This window comes from Eschscholzia californica, unplaced genomic scaffold (assembly GCF_041429995.1).
Source record: "Eschscholzia californica isolate CP2 unplaced genomic scaffold, dmEscCali1.0.p SCAF_4, whole genome shotgun sequence".
In the NCBI taxonomy this organism is placed as follows: Eukaryota; Viridiplantae; Streptophyta; class Magnoliopsida; order Ranunculales; family Papaveraceae; genus Eschscholzia; species Eschscholzia californica.
Genome location: NW_028238461.1, coordinates 46,488,504 through 46,506,012, shown reverse-complemented (window position 1 = coordinate 46,506,012; position 17,509 = coordinate 46,488,504). Strand labels below are relative to the sequence as shown.

The window sequence follows — 17,509 nt, the reverse complement described above, 5'->3', positions numbered from 1 at the left end:
CTTTTGATTATATTTGTTGAAGGATCGACGGTGGTAAATTAAGGAAGATTATTTACCTAGGTATTTCATGATGTACTAAATTGGGGCACTATTTTCAAACTATTATTGTCGTTTTATTAGCCGTCTTAAACCGACAGCTACGAAGAAAAACCTCCTACGTTTTCAGATGTTAGCAAACGACAAAACGGATGGGTGTGGAATGGACATTTTTGACTTTTATCAATATTCCCATGGGCCCACTAAAAGATAGGCTCAAGTGCTGGTGCTTATCGGGTCTCCAGTCCTGCTTGCCCCTGAGGTGAGCACCGGTTTGGCTAAATCATCCGTCAAAACCAGTCGATCAAATCGTCAATTGACTTCTATCGATTCGGTCCGGTTTGACTCGATTGAGTTTGGTGGGTCGTTCAAACTTAATTAATAAAATCAAAAAGAAAAAAAAATGTAAACTTAACAGAACGAGAAATAAAATTCAAAATCACTTTTTAAACTATTATAGATTTGAATATATATATATTTCTTAGTTTAGAATTCATATTAAGTAATGATAAGTAGATTATAGTATTATAATGTATATTACATAAATCATGTATATATATATATATAGTTTGGTCAGTTCGGTTTGGGCGGTTTTCAAGAATTCAAGTCGAAGTCAAACCAAATAAAGATTGGTTGATTGTGTTTTTTAGCTGAGGCGAGCCAAACATTGTACGGTTCGGCCTAAAAATCGTTCGGTTTGGTTCGACCAAGTCGGTCTGGTCAGTTTAGTCGATTGTTGCTCACCCCTGAGTCAAGCTAATTTAAGTTATATCTTGGTTCTGGATCGTATTTAATTTTGAGTTCGGTGGGAAAATTTGGCCTGCCACTAAACTTGAGTTGCAGGTAAAGCTCATGAGGTAGTCCGTCTCAAAAAATTTAGCAGAAACTTATAAGTATTCATGTCTCTTTGTTTTTTCTTTAATTTTGGTTAGATATTTTAGACGAGTTTTAGTGATTTCCGGAAGCAAACTCCTCTTGTGAATAATTATACTCTTTTCGAGAGAAAACGTTATGATCATTTGTCTTCCTATGACCAAATTAAAAGAAGAAAATTTGAAGCTTCAAAGAAGAAATTAGAAGTTTCTAAGTTTCTCTTTCTTCTAAACTTATTGACGGACCCGCCTAGTGGTCCAACCCGAGTTGCCCATAGGGATGTCCAAAAGTGATTTCCAGATATCACTTAGATGATGAAGAATCAACGAACAAAATAATGAATTTTTCCTTGATTGATTTGAGAAACAAAACTTGCAAAAAAACTCAAGAACTTTTCTGACGCTCAGGTCAATAGGTTATTTTTGCAGTTGGAAAAGAATGAATTTAAAGTCCGAGTTTAGAGGTTAAACCTTTCATCCTCAACAAGGAGGAACTTGATATGTTTACATAGGTTTGCTTGTCCGACCACAATGCATTGGTAAGGCAATGGTTTGGATGAAGTCACGTGTTGATGGGTGTTGGATGATAGTATGTCATGAGTGTGTATCTTCTGAAATTGGCAGATCCTCTGACGATTTGCGGGTCGTGTAAGAAAGTGGGCTTTTGGCGTACCTTGGCCTTCCACGTCATTGAGCTTTATTCAACTTTTCCCCAGAGCTCGAGCGGACCAGACTTGTTCAGTTGATTTCTCCGCGACATACCTCTGGTCAGATGAAGGCTTACATTGGGTAAACCTTGACTCAATTTCACCTTCCCGTACTTTTAGGCAAGACGAGCTTAAGGCGCCAATTTGATTTCTGCAGACCTCCCTTACTGAAACGTATAGCGTGGTCTGGTTTATTTTAGAGACAAAGCAAGGCTTAAGGCGCCTAAGAGACTCGTCCAAATCTTCCAGTTCAGGATTTTGGTGGCTGAGTTCATTCAGATTCACCTTTCTCATAACCTAGATACGGGTTGACTCGAGCAATTCTTGATTCTTTGTTGACTACTTGACTTGGGATCAAAGCTGACCATTATTTGGCTCAGTAGCCCCGCCCACGACGTGGGACTCTGATATGTGGTACAACAACTCGACCCAATCCGAGACTTATTCAATTCGCATGTGGTGGGCTCGGGTTGAAGCCCCAACTCTCCTAATAAGCACCAATAGACTCAAGTAGGTAGCGTACAAGTCTTTCTCTTCCTAGATTTTTCACAAGATTGAAATAAGTAAATATATTTGTAGATAGCAAAAAGAAATTATCTTCCATTAGTTTTCGATGATGAACATCCATCATATAAATGAATCACATACATTCTCTCTCTAGATTTTTTCTCTTCAGTAACTCAAGTGAAAAAATTTCTCCCTCTATTAGCTTTGGGTTAAACCAATAACTCAATCTTTTGGAAGAGAAAAAAAAATTGAAAATTCTAATTTTAGATAAAAATTTTTTTTTTGTTGAAACTAATTTTAGATAAAATTAGTAATATAAAAGAAAATGAGAAGGAGCCAATTTAATTACGGGAGTGTAGATTGTCTAGAATCCCTTATAAATGAAGATTATTTCGTAGCAAAATTTGGAGAATGTATATAAGAAGTATCTAGATATTGGAGATCGTTTGACCGAAAAATATGTTCATGAGGATCAATTGATCCAAATGTCTTACGAACAATTATAAACTATATATTCAATAATTTGAATGACACTTTCACCTTAGTATCTGCCGATAAATTTGTTGTGCATATAGCTTTATTATAGTCCCAACTTTTACTCCAGTTTTAGAGGATGAGTTCTCTAACTCTTTGGGTTTCACTTCAATTGTGGTGTTTAACCTCTTAAGAGGAACACCACAATCCGTCTCACCACTAATGTGAGATTGTTTTACAAAACTCTCTCTCAAGACAACATTACAATAAAGCAAACCATGTAGGTTCCGGGACTCTTCGAATCGAGGAGTGGGGCGGAGCGATTTCTTAGGTAGTTACAGGCGCCACCAAAACCGGTGGTTTTCTCTTTTTCATTTGAATTAAAGTAGCATATTTGGCGGTTTCTTAGCAGTTCCTGAGTAGTTATAGGAAGTTACAGCCGGTTGTTGGTCGGTTTCTAGTCGGAAAGGGCTACAAAAGCCTGTTTCCTTTCTTCTGTCGCTCTAAAGGAGCTTTAATTCACGAGATTAGTCTCTCTCTGTTCGTCGGAGATTATAAAGAATGGAGTAGTTCATATTCAGAGTACCAAGAAAATTGATATAGGGCAGGCTATGATGCGTCTCACTAGAGTGATTCATGGTCCTAACAAATTCAATCTTACAGAGGTCAAAGATAACACTTTTCTCCTCAAATTTATGACAGCTTCGGAATTAGACCTGGCATATGAAAGTTCGCCTTGGGTAATTCAAGAGGAATTAATGATTCTCCAAAAATGTAGGAATGACTTATCTCCAAAAGATCATATTTTTGATTCGGCGTGGTTCTGGGTCCAATTTCATGGCATACCACAAGGTTTGCTTACTAGCACCACGGTGAACAGGTTAGCGGAAAAGATTGGAAATTTTATCCCTACTACGGCCGAAGAAGCATCAAAATGGAGTGTTTTCGGAAGAGTTAGAATTGAAACAAGTTTATCTACCAAACTTACTTCTCGGGTTAATTTAAAATTATCTGCTTACAAACTTATATCCATTGAATTACGTTACGAAAAATTGCCCAGGTTCTGCATTTATTGTGGTCACATAGGCCATACTATAAAATTCTGTTCTACTATCCTAGCATTTGGGGACTTACTTAAGGAGAACCTTACACCGGAACAGACCCGTAAGATACACCAGGCCATGATTCCTACATACAGTGAAAATTTTAAAGTTCCTTACTCTAGGAATTTAGGAAAGGAACTAGGGTCTTACGGGTTGGACTATTCTTTAGGGGACAATTTAGGGAAAGATATTAATTTAGGAGGGATTGATAAAGATAATACAGATCTCCCTAATTTTTCTATAAATGCTAATTTTGGAGATTTGCTTAATAGTTTGTGTCAGGTAAAAAGATTCAAAACACAATCAAAGGCGATACCATCAGTCCAAATACCGAGAGAATTGGATTTCACAATTGAAGAACAATATCACAAAGGGGAAAATTCACTAATCAAAGCATCTCAAATTCCACAGGAAGAAAGAGCTAAACGACATTACAAGAGGACGGCTAAACAAATGGCAATGGAATCATCTAACGAAGGGGTACCGGCAACCCAAATGCCGGGTTCAGTATGAGTATACTTGCGTGGAATTGTCGGGGATTTGGGAACGCCCCGACAAGAGAAACTTTACAACAGTTCCTAGGATCGACTAAACCTCTTCTGGTTTTTCTATCCGAATCTCGTATTACTAATTATGTACCTTTACCTATGTTTAATAAATATAATCTTAGTAGTTATTATTATGTTCCTTCCACTGGTAGGAGTGGGGGTCTTATCCTCCACTGGGACCCTACAATTGATGTGTATATTAATTATTCGTCCCCCAACCTTATCCACTTGACTCTTAAACATTCTATTAATTCAGACCCTTGGGACCTGTTCTGCATATATGGACCTCCTAGGGTCCAAGATAGACAGTTTTTGGGATGACATGTTAATCCGTATAAATGGTCTGAACAATCATCCATTCTGTTTGATCGGAGATTTAAATGCAATTTCTTCCATTTCAGAAAAATGGGGTGGGAGTACTAATATTCCTTTTCTACAAAATTTTCAGAACTTTATCGCTACAGCAAATCTGTTGGACATCGGTTTTAACGGACCAGCGTACACTTGGACAAACAATAAATCGTTTCACCACTTGACAAAAGAACGATTAGACAGAGTACTAAGCAATTCGAACTGGTTAATTCATTTCCCGGAGGCAGGACTATTTCATTTACCTCGCTACAACAGCGACCATGCTCCTATTTTGCTCAAATTACAAGTTCAGGGAAATATAATGAAGACTATTACGAAATTCGAAGTATTTTGGACTCATCATAAAGATTATAAACAGGTATTCAAAGATAAGTGGGATCAGTCCGAGGGTCATTTTCTAAATAAATTACAAACCACAAAAGAAGATATCAATAGCTGGAGCAAAAAAGCATTTGGAGTAATTAAAAACAGGTTGGCAATTTTGAGGAAAAGATTGTTGGATATACAAACCATCTCTCCAACAGGGCAAATACAGGAGATCGAAAGCATTATTCAAGAAGAGATTTTATTTTTAGAAAATATTGAGAGAACAAAAGCGGAGCAAAGAGCCAAAGCAAAATGGGCTCTAAATGGTGACAGAAATACAAAGGCTTATCATATGGCTATGTCCATTAGAAGGCAGAAAAACAAAATCCAACGATTACAACTAAGTACGGGTGAAATCACTACCGATCAGAAATTAATATCGGAGGAGTTAGTAAGGCATTTTCAGAATTTATTTCGAAGTGAACCAGTAAGCTCACCTCCAACCGAAATATTAAATGCATATAAGGTGTTTACCCCTGAACAATTAGGCTACGTCTCAAGGATTCCTACACCGGAGGAAATTAAGGCTGTCGTTATGGAGATGGGAGCAACAAAGAGTCCGGGCCCAGATGGATTACCATGCTTTTTCTTTCAACACAATTGGGAGGTAATAGGGTCTGAGCTGATATCTTATATTCAATCCATCTTTAATTCAGGTACTATTGATCCTTCCCTCAACTTAACAACTGTCGCCTTAATTCCGAAGGTAAGAAATCCGAGTATGGCCACTGAGTTCAGGCCTATTGCCTTATGCAATTCGGTGTATAAACTCATCACAAAACTGATAGCCAATAGAATTCGACCGTACTTAGAGGAATGCATAATGTGGACACAAAATGCATTTGTACCAAATCGACAAATTATGGACAATATTGTAATAACCCAGGAACTATTACATTCTATGAGCAAATCTACTACAAAAAAAGGGGCCTTTTCTCTTAAAATGGACATGGCAAAGGCCTATGACCGAGTGAGTTGGGATTTTCTGGAAAAAGTTCTTAAAGCCACTGGATTCCGAGGAACGATACTTAGCCTCATTTTATCGTGCATTAAATCGGCTAGTTTTAAAATTCAAATAAATGGTAGGCTTGAAGGGGATTTTAAGGCATCTAGAGGGCTTCGTCAGGGATGCCCTCTCTCCCCTTATCTATTTATCCTAACCTCCCAGTCACTCTCGCTCTTAATTTCTCATTATGTAAATCAAGGGTTATACACTGGCTACAAAATCAATCGATCGAGCCCAAGCATTTCTCACTTGCTCTTTGCCGATGATCTGATTTTGTTTGGAGAAGCAACAAATAATAATCTTAATACAATATTACTTTTAATGGAAATTTATGAAAGCTTCTCAGGACAGCAGGTCAACTTCTCGAAGTCATCCATTTTCTTTAGCAAAGGAGTTCCCACAGCAATCAAGACGGAATTCACCAACAAACTCAATGCTCCGGCAATGACAAATGAGGCAAAATATTTGGGAGCTCTTATCCTCAAGAAAGGTAACAGAATCCAAAGTCATACATGGTTAGTAGACAAATTTAAAAACTCTTTGACAGGTTGGAAAAATAAGATAGTGTCACAGGCTGGGCGTACTGTTCTAATTAAATCTGTTTTAGCATCATTTTGTACGTATCCATGTAGCTATCAAGTGTTACCAGTTAATATTATAAACCAACTAGAAAAAATAGAAAGGGACTTTTGGTGGGGCCAAAACCAGGGAGAAAAAAAATTTCACTTTATCAGGTGGGATATCATTACTAGCCCGAAGAACAAGGGTGGATTGGGAATTAGATCAATTCAAGAGGTAAATGAATCGATCATTGCTAAGATGACTTGGAGATTACTTACTCAACCGAATTCCACATGGGTGCAACTACTCAAATCAAAATATGTTACTACAGATGATTTTTGGGAGGAAACTAATGTGCAATCTAAGTCATCCTTCTGGAGTGCTATTATGAAGACCAAAAATGTTATGAAACAAAATGTGATGTGGAAAATTGGTGATGGGACTTCTATCAAAATTAAGTCCGATCCTTGGATTCCTGATATTACAAACCACAAGCCTATCATTATCAGTGATCTCCCACCAAACATATGTTGGGTGGCTGATCTAATTATGCAGGAAACCAGAAGTTGGAATGAAGAAATCATCACAAGTCATTTTGACGAGGCAACAAAAGAGGCAATCCTAAATATTCCTATACCTCTTCACTATCAACAAGATAAATTGATTTGGAAGCCGACTCCGACAGGAAAATTTACTCCCAAATCATACTATAAGGTTATAAAATCAAATCCAATTCTATCGGATCAAGCTCACAATTTCCCATGGAATAAGTTTTGGAAGAAGACTAATATGATACCACAGGTGCAGAACTTTATATGGAAACTTATACATGATGGTATACCAACCTTAGGTAAAATAGGAACATTCCTTCAACACTTACCTCAGTATTGTATAATGTGTGAAGAAGAAGAGGTAGAAACAGTTGACCATCTCTTTGGTAGCTGCAAAAAATACAAAGATCTGATTAATATTACTGGATTAATGGACTCTCATCAACAAACTTTGGAACCAGTAAACTATTTGAAGCAGATCTTAACACAAAATGAGAATAATGATGAAGTATGGAATGGTATTACTCAGCTTATGTGGGAGTGGTGGAAACAACGAAATGATCTTCATTTCAACAACAAAAAGCCGGAACTACCAAGATGTTGGTGGACCACGAAGCAAAACTTAAGGTATAATCTTAATCCATCTATTAACTTAACTTCAAATGAAACTTTGCAGCAAACTCAGTGGTGTCCTCCTCCGATGGGATCGGTTAAAATCAACTTTGATGGTGCGTTCACATATGAAAAAGCTTCATGTGCGGCTATAGCAAGGGATTCGGCAGGTTGCATGTTGGGATCAAGAAGGAAACGCTTAAACCCTAAATCGGCCATGGACAGCGAGTTGAAGGGATTTAGAGAAGGAATGGAGCTTGCGGCGGAATTAGGGCTGGATTCGTTTTATATAGAGGGTGATGCAAAGGTCCTCTTAGAGTTAATCTCGTCCGTTGATTCGGAGGTGCCCTGGAGACTTGAATATGATATCAACGAGCTGAGGCAACTCACGTGTCAAGTGGATGCGCATCTGTGCTACTGCCCGAGATCTTGCAATTCAGAGGCACATAATCTAGCGGCTTCCGCGTTACTCCTTGACTTTTAAGTTATTGAGTTTTAACCCCTACATTGTTAAATTCGTTACAAGTTAACTTTTATTCGTATTCTGTTTCGGACAGAGTACTTTAGGAACAAAACCTTGTAACCTTGATGATTAATGTTATTTGTATTTCAAAAAAAAAAATAAAAATAAAGCAAACCATGTAACATGTTACAGGATGGTGCGGATTTGCTGGTGATACTGGTCACTTTGACACTACCCACGTGAGATTGCCCTACAATAATTTTAACATTCAATGTACGTAGATCTAAGATATAATTAAACAGATCATCATCCAAGGGCATTTGGTCTAGTGGTATGATTCTCGCTTTGGGTGCGAGAGGTCCCGAGTTCGATTCTCGGAATGCCCCGTCATTGTTTTTTCTTTTTGTGCCTCCCTCGTGGTTCTTTTTTTATCTCCCTCCCTTTTAAACCCTGGAAGCAGAAAAAACATCCAAATAGTTCAAAATCCCCAAATTCACAACCTCCAATTTAGGAGACTCGAGTTCGAATAAGCTGAAATTTCTTTACTCGGTAAATATAATCATCTTTAATCTCAACGCCCAAATTATTTTCATACAGATTTGATTGATTATATAACACCAAATCGTCTAATTTTTTTGCTTACCCTAATTTCGTACTCCGGATTATTTCTTAAATTCAATCTCCCCATACTTAATTTCTTCTTTGTTTCTGCAGAAAGTGAATCAATAATGGATAGTACACTTGACGCTCTGAGCAATGCATATCAAGAATACGTTACCGCTGCTGCTACTGTTATTGAAGCCAAGGAGATCGCCGGTGGCCTGAAAACAGCTACCACAGAATCTGCTTTAGAAAATTTCAAACTGAAATGGGAATTATTTAGAGTTGCTTGTGATCAAGCTGAGGAATTTGTTGAATCAATTAAGCAAAGAATTGGGTCAGAATGTCTTGTTGATGAAGCAACTGGATCAGCAACAAATGGGAAATTAGGGCAAACTATGACTACTACTGGGCTTCCTCCAATTAGTGCTGTTCGATTAGAACAGATGAGTAAAGCTGTTAGATGGCTTGTTATTGAGCTTCAGCAAGGTTCTGGTGTGGCTAGTGGTAACCAGTCTTCTTCTGTTCCTTTTGATGCTAGGTTTTCTGAAGATGCAGGCCAATAGGTATAACAATTCTAATTCCTTGCCGTTTAGATTATGATCCATTTTGTTAGTTTTTGTTTCTTGGGACTTGGGAGTCAAAAAATATGAAAACTTGTGTTGGTTTAGACGTTTAGTTGATCTGCGGTAATTGACGAGTACTTGTACACCTCAAGAACTTTACAATATGGTTTATCGTGTCATACCCATGTTAGTAATTACTTGCTCTAAAAGCTCAATTCCCTTTTTGATAGTTAGCCAATATGTATATCACATAAGATAGTAGAGGTGAACCACATTTTTTCTGTGATAATCACCCGCGCTTGACACCACGGAGATAGGTCACTACTCTCTAGTTACTAATCTAAGGTTGATGAGACTCAGAGGTGCTTTTCTCAAACAACTACGTCTTGTTTATCGATGGAATGATGGCTCTGTAATCAGTTGATCACTTGGGCCTCGGTTCCATTCGATTGAGTCTTTATACTTGTATTAGGGAAAATGAAAAGGATTATCATTTCTAAAGGTAAGAGAAAAGTCAAGCTGTTATTTTGTTATGCCTGTTTATTCTTGTGCTTTTTGTTGTCCGGTTATTCTAAGTTTCTCTTACCATAGCTAATTCATTATAGAGCTAGGTAGTCTGATATTTTAGTTCCCTTCTTTTATTTATCTTGGGCTCCCTCTCATTGCTTTAGAAGGGGCTAGTTAGCCGAGTGGCATTAGCTCCTCAACAGAACTGAATCTGCATCTACTATTTTCTGTTAAATTATAAGGCGTATCTACTTAGCTTGGTATTAGCTCCTCAATGGAAAGTCAGGGTAGGCAAGGTACGTCTATATAGATGCAAACAGCTAGCTGAGTGGCATTAGCTCTTTCCCTAAAGGCCTAAACCCCTTCCGGGTGCTATCGTTTTGACCGAGCCAAGGGCATGCTTCACAAAAAGAAACTGATTCTATTTTTAAGACTTGCTCTTAATTTTCTTTTTCTCAGAAGTTTGGCTATACTATTTTATAAATTATACATAAAACAATATATAGAAAGAAAACCGCAAGTTCTTATTGACTTAGAGAAGACAGTAGAAATGCATCGATCGCACTAATTAAGCTTCAAAGAGCTTGCATCTTAGAAATGGTATGCTAAATTGTGGTCATAGTGCGGGCTTGTGGGGGGGATTTGGGAACCCGGGATTCATTGAGATCCTCACCCCCATGCTACTTAGTTGCCCAAAGTCTGTCTAATATTGGTTCCTATATGAAGTATAATATTTCAAACCCAATCCTTCCTCTGCCCGTGAGACCAATCTACTGTTTTATTGTAAATAAATTTATTGTTGTATAATTGCAAAATAATTATACAAATCACAAGGTTCTGTTGCTTACAAGGTTGTCAAACACAATCTATTTGTAAGAACATTAGATTCTCGTGTCTTTCTCTTGGAATTGATAGATTAGCGAGCTTATTAATTTAATGGATATTGTTTTCAGGTAAGAGAACAAATCAGTTCGCCGATTGAATAAGGGAATCTGATAAACAAAGTAACGAGGAATTGAGGGAGCAGATACGATCAATCAGACGGTTATCTATTGTTGGTTAGGAAATGAGTGAATGTGCAAAGAGAAGCCAATATGGGGTGTAAAAAGTAAAGGGCTACTTCCTGAAAGACCCCTAGCTTAGTAAGAACAAAACCTTTTTGTCCTGATAATATGTCCAATAGATCATTTGGTCTATTTCATAATCTGATCTCAATTTCTTACGAAACTTATCTTTGTCGCCTCACAAAATTCTTTGTCCAATTCATTCCCTATTGGTCAAAATAAAAACCAATAATGTAAACTTTACCCAAAAAGATCAAGTGTCGGTAGCAGTGATGTTAATACGTAGCAAGGATGGGACCTACATCACGAGCTTTCTGTTACACAAAACTACTACCAACAAGTAGGAATTATAAGGAAGGACCAATTTTCTCTTAAATTATACAACCGGGACACCGACATTTTTTACACGGCCAGCGCTTTGGGTAAAGCTAAATAGTTTCCGGGGTGTGAATACTTGGTAAAAAATTGGTCAATTTTGTTTGACAATTTTATTTAGGGGGAAAGCAAAATAGCTTCTCCACCTCAGCTCTCTCTCTCTCCACCTCACTTCTCTCCCTCCACCTCATCTTCTCTCTCTCTTCTCCCATAGGTCGCCGGCCGGAAAATTTTCCGGCCGGCGACCATGAAAAAAAAAAAAAAAATTTCACTCTCTCTCTCTAAAAACTCCGGCGAAGGGGTTTCCCTTCGCCGGAGTTTCTAGAGAGAGAGAGAGTGAGTGAATTTTTTTTTTTTCATGGTTGCCGACCGGAAAATTTTCCGGCCGGCGACCTATCGGAGAAGAGAGAGAGAAGATGAGGTGGAGAGAGAAGATGAGGTGGAGGGAGGTGAGGTGAGGTGGAGGGAGGTGAAGGGGAGAGTTTTTTATTTTGAACCATATTCCCCATAAAATATGTTTCCCCGGAAACTTTTCAATATTTTGCATATTCCCTTTAAAATTTCACACCCCGGAAACTATTTAGCTTTCCCCAAAGCGCTGGCCTTTTTACACGAATCCAAATCCAACCGTTTGGATTCACCCGTTTTCATCAAGAGAGAGAGAAAGTCGCATGAATCCAACAGTTGAATATGAATTCACACTAAAAACGTCGGTGTCCCAATCTATTTTGTAAATTATATGGCGTATATCAGTTGAGATTAAACTAGTAAACATAATGTGTTTAGTTCAAATTTTGAGCACATTGAATATACAAAATTGAATGATTGAGATAAAATGGTAAAATGAAAAAAAAAAAAAAAAAAAAAGAAGAAAGTTTTTCACAGAAGGTCCAATTCCTCTCGTACCATCCGAATTCCACTTTTAATACTACTAGTACTAACTCTACTAGTCAACAACTTCTTCCTTTTCTCCAAACCAAACTCCACCACCATTATCACCTCTCTCTCTCTCACTAGAAATCAAAGATGATGAATGAAGACTCTACACCGACAAAGAAGAAGAGCACAGAAGGAATTCTATTCTCCAGAGGTAATAATAATAATAATTACAAGATATGGGTAATCGCTGCTATTCTACTCTTGTCTATATGGTCTATTTTCACCGGCACCGTCACTCTCAAATGGTCCTCTTCCTCCTTCTCTTCTTCCATCAATCACTTCTCCGACGATGACTTCGACTCTCCTTTCATCAACGATCTCGATGTTCTCGTCAGTCCTTCTCTCTCTCTCTCTCTCTCTCTCTCTAGTCTAGTAGTGTCTCTGTTTGATTGAATTACTTATGTGTTGAATTAAAATTGTTGTTTCCGTACAGGAAATAGAGGATAGAGAGAAGGTAGTGAAACACATGTGGGAAGTATATACTCAGAGCCGTCGGATCCATTTACCCAAATTCTGGCAAGAAGCTTTTGAAGCTGCTTATGAATATTTGGTCAGTGATGATCCTGTTATCAGAGGATCAGCAATATCTGAGATTGCTAAGATGTCTTCTATCCGCTCTCTTAATTTTGATCCTCCTCCTCCTCCTCCTCCTAGTATTCCTTCCACCTCGGTTTGTACTTTGTACTCTCTCTCTCTCTCTCTCTCTCTATATATATATATATATATATGTGCGTGTGAGACACCAAATTTTTTAATTTTCTAAAATGTTGTAGTTTGTGTTTGATAATCAGAAGAATAATGGAGGAAGAAAGGGTAAGATAAATTCTTTGAAAGAGGCAAAGAGTGATGATGATGGTCATGGCAATAACAAGAAGAACAAAGTTGAATCGAAGTAAAGAAAAAAAAAGGGTAGTATCTCTTTAAACTTTTTAGAGAAACACACTTGGGTGAGGGTTCCAATTATGATGTAATTTAGTGTAATAAAGTAGATTAAGTTTTACAAATACTAGAAAAACCTATGAATTTACTCTCAAATCACTACTTGAAATCAAGTGTATTTATTGTTCTAGTTTCATAAGGAAGAGGATATTGGAATGAAAAGTTCAATTGAAGAAGCCTTTTACTAAAAAAAAAAAAAAAAGTGAATTAGAAAAGAATTTTGAGATTGCTTTCAATGAGAGTTGAACTCATGACCTCCCGCTTACTAAACGGGTGCTCTAACCAACTGAGCTATGAAAGCTTGATGTTTGAGATGTTTCATTCACTATATCTATACATTTAATCTCTGCTTATTGTTAGTGTTAAAAGAACTCTTTAGGGTTTTTAAGATCAGAAGAAGATTATCATCTCTTGCTTATAGAACTGTTTGTGGAAATGGCATTTGGTAGTAAGTAATCACATAATAGTGACAGAGTTAATTTCTAGTGAAGGCTCCTCGAGCCCACCTAATCTCTCTTTATGCAACCTAAATCCAAGCCAGACGGGTAATAGTTTTTAATGAAGGTTCTATGACTCCACTCAAAATCCTTCTTTTTGAAACCCAAATACAGGTCTAATGGGTCTAGAGTTTTGTCTCTAACGAAGGCTCCACGAGTCCACCCAAAGTCCTTTTATGTAATCTGTCTGAAATGTTTGAATGAATAAAGTTTTACCTCTTGTTAGAGTTAGTTTGATGAAGTAAAATATAAGTTAAATTTGAGGCAAAGAGTTAGTTTAATTTAAAAACACAAGATATGATTGATGGATATGACATGTATGGATATACCCGAAAGCAATGGTGTTTGGGAATATATGGGCAATAGGAAGAAACCCTGGAAGTTACTGGGAGAAACCAAATGAGTTCTTCCCTGAGATATTCAAATGTAGCTCTGTTGGTTTTGGAGGACACCATCTTTGAGTTTTTACCAGTTGGAGGTAGAAGGGGATGCCATGAGATTAACATGGGAATGGCAACATTACAGCTTGCTCTTGCCAACTTTACGGTTTTGATAGAGAGCTGCCAAGAGGTATGATGAAAGAAGATACAAATACTGATGAAAAATCGAGTGGCCTTTCTATTCAGAAAAAATAGGCTATCCGTAAAGCTTCTTCATTCAACTTCAACCTCCTCCTGGCTGCCTCATTCTTCCTCTTTTGTTTGTTCTGAAGAAAATAAAGATATCAAGGGACTCAAATCTTTCCCCTAACCTTCCCCCGCTTGCAATCATAGATAACTTGCACCAAATAATCCCTGTTTACGGAAACTCTTTCAGTAGTTCGACTCAATCATGCTTCTTCAATTCTCTGTATACTTGAATCGACCTGACGAGTAGTGCATACTAGATCTGTCGGTCTTTCTGGTTGTTTCACTCCTTTATCTCACCCAGTAGAACAATGCCTTCACATCTATAGGGGGTGTAACTTGACAGCAGCTGGTGAAGGTTGGGTAACCAAACAAGTAATATCCTCATCTGATACTGCAAAACAAGTTTTAAGAAATGAAAACATCATAATTGAAATACCTTGGTTGATACTTGGTCCTGGCGAGTCTTTCTCGTAGTTTCTCAGATTCTTCGCCTTATACTACTTGGTCTCACCAAAACACTAACCTCCTCTCTTACTAAAAAGACTGATTCCGTAGTGGAGTATGGTAGTAACGGGATTAATATGGGAATTGACAATGTTGCTAAGAGAGATAAAGAAGGAACACCTAAATATGGATGAACTATCATACGAGTCTTTTATTTCAGTTAGACATTCAAGTATTACATTAGAAACAAAATAACAGCAAAATAGGCAGACAAATAAGAGTTCATTGAAGTCATATAACAACCACATTCAAGCACATATTATTACACATGGGGTTCCAGAGATAGCACTATGGCATCGTCCGATCCATATATAGGAGTTAAGAAAAATTTTGAACCATTAATAACGGTTCTTAATTCATCAACGGAGTTAGAGTTATAAACAAACTTACTCAACAAATACACAAATACTGGGAGCAATATGTCTAGCACTCGCATCCTGACGACCGCTGCTGACTCCCGCTCGTAACATCAATGGTGTCTGGCAAGTATCTTTACAGCACAAGAGAAACTTAAATCAGTATCATTTATAATGATTTGTCGATGGAAAAAACATAAGCGATAATGACCCCTATAACAGTTGGTTGCCCTATAACTATCCAACAAGTATGATATCATGATCACTTACATCTCTTCCTCTTCCTCGCTCTTCAGAGCATTCTTTGTTATGACCTGAAATGCTTTTTCCACATTGAGGCATTCCTTTTTTTTGATGAGAGACATTGAGGCATTCCTTAGCTGAAGTTTCTAAGTATGGGATATTCCCCTTTGAAGCACACCATGCACGTGCCTTTTTCTCTGACACCTGGTTTGATCCATTGGAAGCCACATATAAAAAAAATATAAGGACGGAAGACAATAAAACCCTATAACAAAGGAAGAAGCTTAACACGCCCTACCACTCTGCTATTGCCACCATCCACGTCAACCTTGTTTCCCAAAACAGAAAATTCTCTGGGTCCGATGGACTAGCCTGCAAAAGTATTGTACATTACGTCAGCTCAACATCTTTTACGAATGTCATATGCAGAACACTGATTATTAAGGAGATGCTAGGTTTATTATTACCCAAAAAGAAAAGGCGTCTGGTAACAAATTACACAAGCAACCCAAAAGTTACCAACGGTTGAAAATGTACCCGAATAAGAAACTCTTCTCTCCAATTGTTTAAATTCTCAAAAGACTTCGCCACATTCACATCATATACAAGAACACAACAGTCTGCACCACGGTAAAAAGCAACGCCTAGGCTCTGGAATCTTTCCTGTCCAGCCGTATCCCAAATCTGACAAAGCAACAAAGAGTGAATCAAGGAGATCATATTACTTTAAGATTAGCGGATGATGATGACATCGGGATGGGCAGGCTCATGTAACTGGGCACTTTTAGACATGGAAACTTCGAAGAGTAGTCTGAAATGGTTTGCAACTCATGCAACCTTAATATAGACCTTTTCCCGACTAATATAGGTATGTATTAAGTATTAACCAACGGGGGAAGAAAGAAATAGCCAATTGTGTGAAATTCCACCTGGAATAAAACTCAAAGCCCTATTCCACAGACTTACAAGTTACAAGAAAACGCTTCGACGGAGTTGTTTTTATCTGCTATTACTAGCTTGTTCCTTAATTTCCTGCTTTACATTGGCAAGCCAATCAATCAATATGGATGATAAGTTGTTCACAATCTGCATAACTTCAAAAAAAAAATTGTTGTTCTTTGCACTAAAAGAGAACAAAATAGAGAAAGAGTAGGTGGGATACTAACTAAAACAATATTATTCCCATACATTCGACCATAACCGAAGCCTCTCCAAGACTAGAAGTGAAAGGGAGGGCATGACCAATGACCATGCAAGATGTAGTATCTAAATGTCTTTCAAGTAACGGATAACATAGCAGATACTTGACGTCAACATAACAAACAAAAAAACTGTTAGGTTAATCCCACATTGGTTGTGGAAGGGGCAGGGGAGGCGTTAATAAGTGTGGAAGAAGCCTTAACTCTTGAGCATTCTCACTACCATAGGTTGAAATCATTGAAATTCCGCATCCCAAACATGTTTTATGTGTATCAAAATGAAGGTAGGGAACTCAATTATCAATCTAGTTGTTTCGTTACTTAACCTAATTTTGTACTTGTATATGGCTTCACATATGTCTCGTTTTTGCATGCGGGTATAGTGGATCAAAGCATGAAACAACAATCCCAAATATCAACTTAAACAGTATGAATTGATCATAAATCTAATGAATTTTTACAAGATCACTAACCTGCAAAGTAAAGAGTCTATCTTCGAATTGCACTTCCTTTTGTAAAAAAATGAACTAACTGAACTATCAGGAATTCATAGAGAAACAGAAGAAGATATCTAATTAAACAAAATCACTCCTCTAATTGATCACAAATGATGGTTTCCCAGCCATTAGATTATCGGATGGTTGGACCATGAATTAACCTTTACCAAATGAAGTGCTAGATAAGGGGTTGGAGTCTCTCTGTTTTTTGGGTTATCTTACGGAGCACTATTTAAAAAAAAAAAAAAAAGATGCTAGAATCACAAAAGATTTTGACAAAAAAAAGTTCCCAGCTGATGTGGCGGTTGTGATTTTCATCTCTCAACGGCTTAGATTTGGTCAAAATTTGAAACCACACCCGCCACATCAGCTGGGAACCTTTTTTTGTCAAAATCTTTTGTAACTTTATCATTAAA

The 17,509-nt window shown here is 37.5% G+C and overlaps 2 protein-coding genes, 2 non-coding genes and 1 pseudogene across 6 annotated transcripts; 3 read left to right on the top strand and 2 right to left on the bottom strand.

Annotated features, from left to right (window-relative positions):
* Positions 1-8,492: 8,492 nt before the first annotated feature.
* Positions 8,493-8,564, top strand: TRNAP-UGG (transfer RNA proline (anticodon UGG)). Its single transcript has one exon. It is a non-coding gene; the product is annotated as a tRNA-Pro (tRNA).
* Positions 8,524-11,078, top strand: LOC147545267 (mediator of RNA polymerase II transcription subunit 32-like). The gene is made up of 3 exons (XM_086638376.1): positions 8,524-8,727; positions 8,893-9,344; positions 10,805-11,078. Exon 2 carries the CDS (start codon positions 8,907-8,909, stop codon positions 9,342-9,344), a length of 438 nt encoding a protein of 145 aa, XP_086494502.1. The 5' UTR covers positions 8,524-8,727; positions 8,893-8,906; the 3' UTR covers positions 10,805-11,078.
* A 957-nt stretch (positions 11,079-12,035) lies between these two features.
* LOC147545266 (uncharacterized) lies at positions 12,036-13,330 on the top strand. Of its 2 annotated transcripts, none has more exons than XM_086637092.1 (3): positions 12,036-12,559; positions 12,663-12,899; positions 13,021-13,330. In XM_086637092.1, the coding sequence occupies exons 1-3, from the start codon at positions 12,317-12,319 to the stop codon at positions 13,123-13,125; spliced, it is 585 nt and encodes a 194-aa protein (XP_086493218.1). In that variant the 5' UTR covers positions 12,036-12,316; the 3' UTR covers positions 13,126-13,330. The 2 variants fall into 2 exon arrangements, with proteins under 2 accessions (XP_086493218.1, XP_086493219.1); XM_086637093.1 differs by having other exon boundaries at positions 12,128-12,559; positions 13,024-13,330.
* A 65-nt stretch (positions 13,331-13,395) lies between these two features.
* Positions 13,396-13,469, bottom strand: TRNAT-AGU (transfer RNA threonine (anticodon AGU)). The gene has a single exon. It is a non-coding gene; the product is annotated as a tRNA-Thr (tRNA).
* A 1,657-nt stretch (positions 13,470-15,126) lies between these two features.
* Positions 15,127-17,222, bottom strand: LOC147545264 (ras-related protein Rab7-like; annotated as a pseudogene). Its single transcript, XR_015223562.1, has 6 exons — positions 17,202-17,222; positions 17,070-17,123; positions 15,935-16,081; positions 15,696-15,769; positions 15,425-15,601; positions 15,127-15,288 (listed from the first exon to the last, which is right to left on the bottom strand). The product of XR_015223562.1 is annotated as a ras-related protein Rab7-like (transcript).
* Between the last annotated feature and the right edge of the window lie 287 nt (positions 17,223-17,509).

What these genes read in the sequence shown, in the direction of transcription:
- LOC147545267 (XM_086638376.1), top strand. Translation starts at nt 8,907, where the DNA reads ATGGATAGTACACTTGACGCTCTGAGCAATGCATATCAAGAATACGTT.
- LOC147545266 (XM_086637092.1), top strand. Translation starts at nt 12,317, where the DNA reads ATGATGAATGAAGACTCTACACCGACAAAGAAGAAGAGCACAGAAGGA. An exon ending in TCAACGATCTCGATGTTCTC is followed by an intron (nt 12,560 to 12,662) that starts GTCAGTCCTTCT and finishes GTTTCCGTACAG; the next exon opens with GAAATAGAGGATAGAGAGAA. An exon ending in CTAGTATTCCTTCCACCTCG is followed by an intron (nt 12,900 to 13,020) that starts GTTTGTACTTTG and finishes TTTGATAATCAG; the next exon opens with AAGAATAATGGAGGAAGAAA.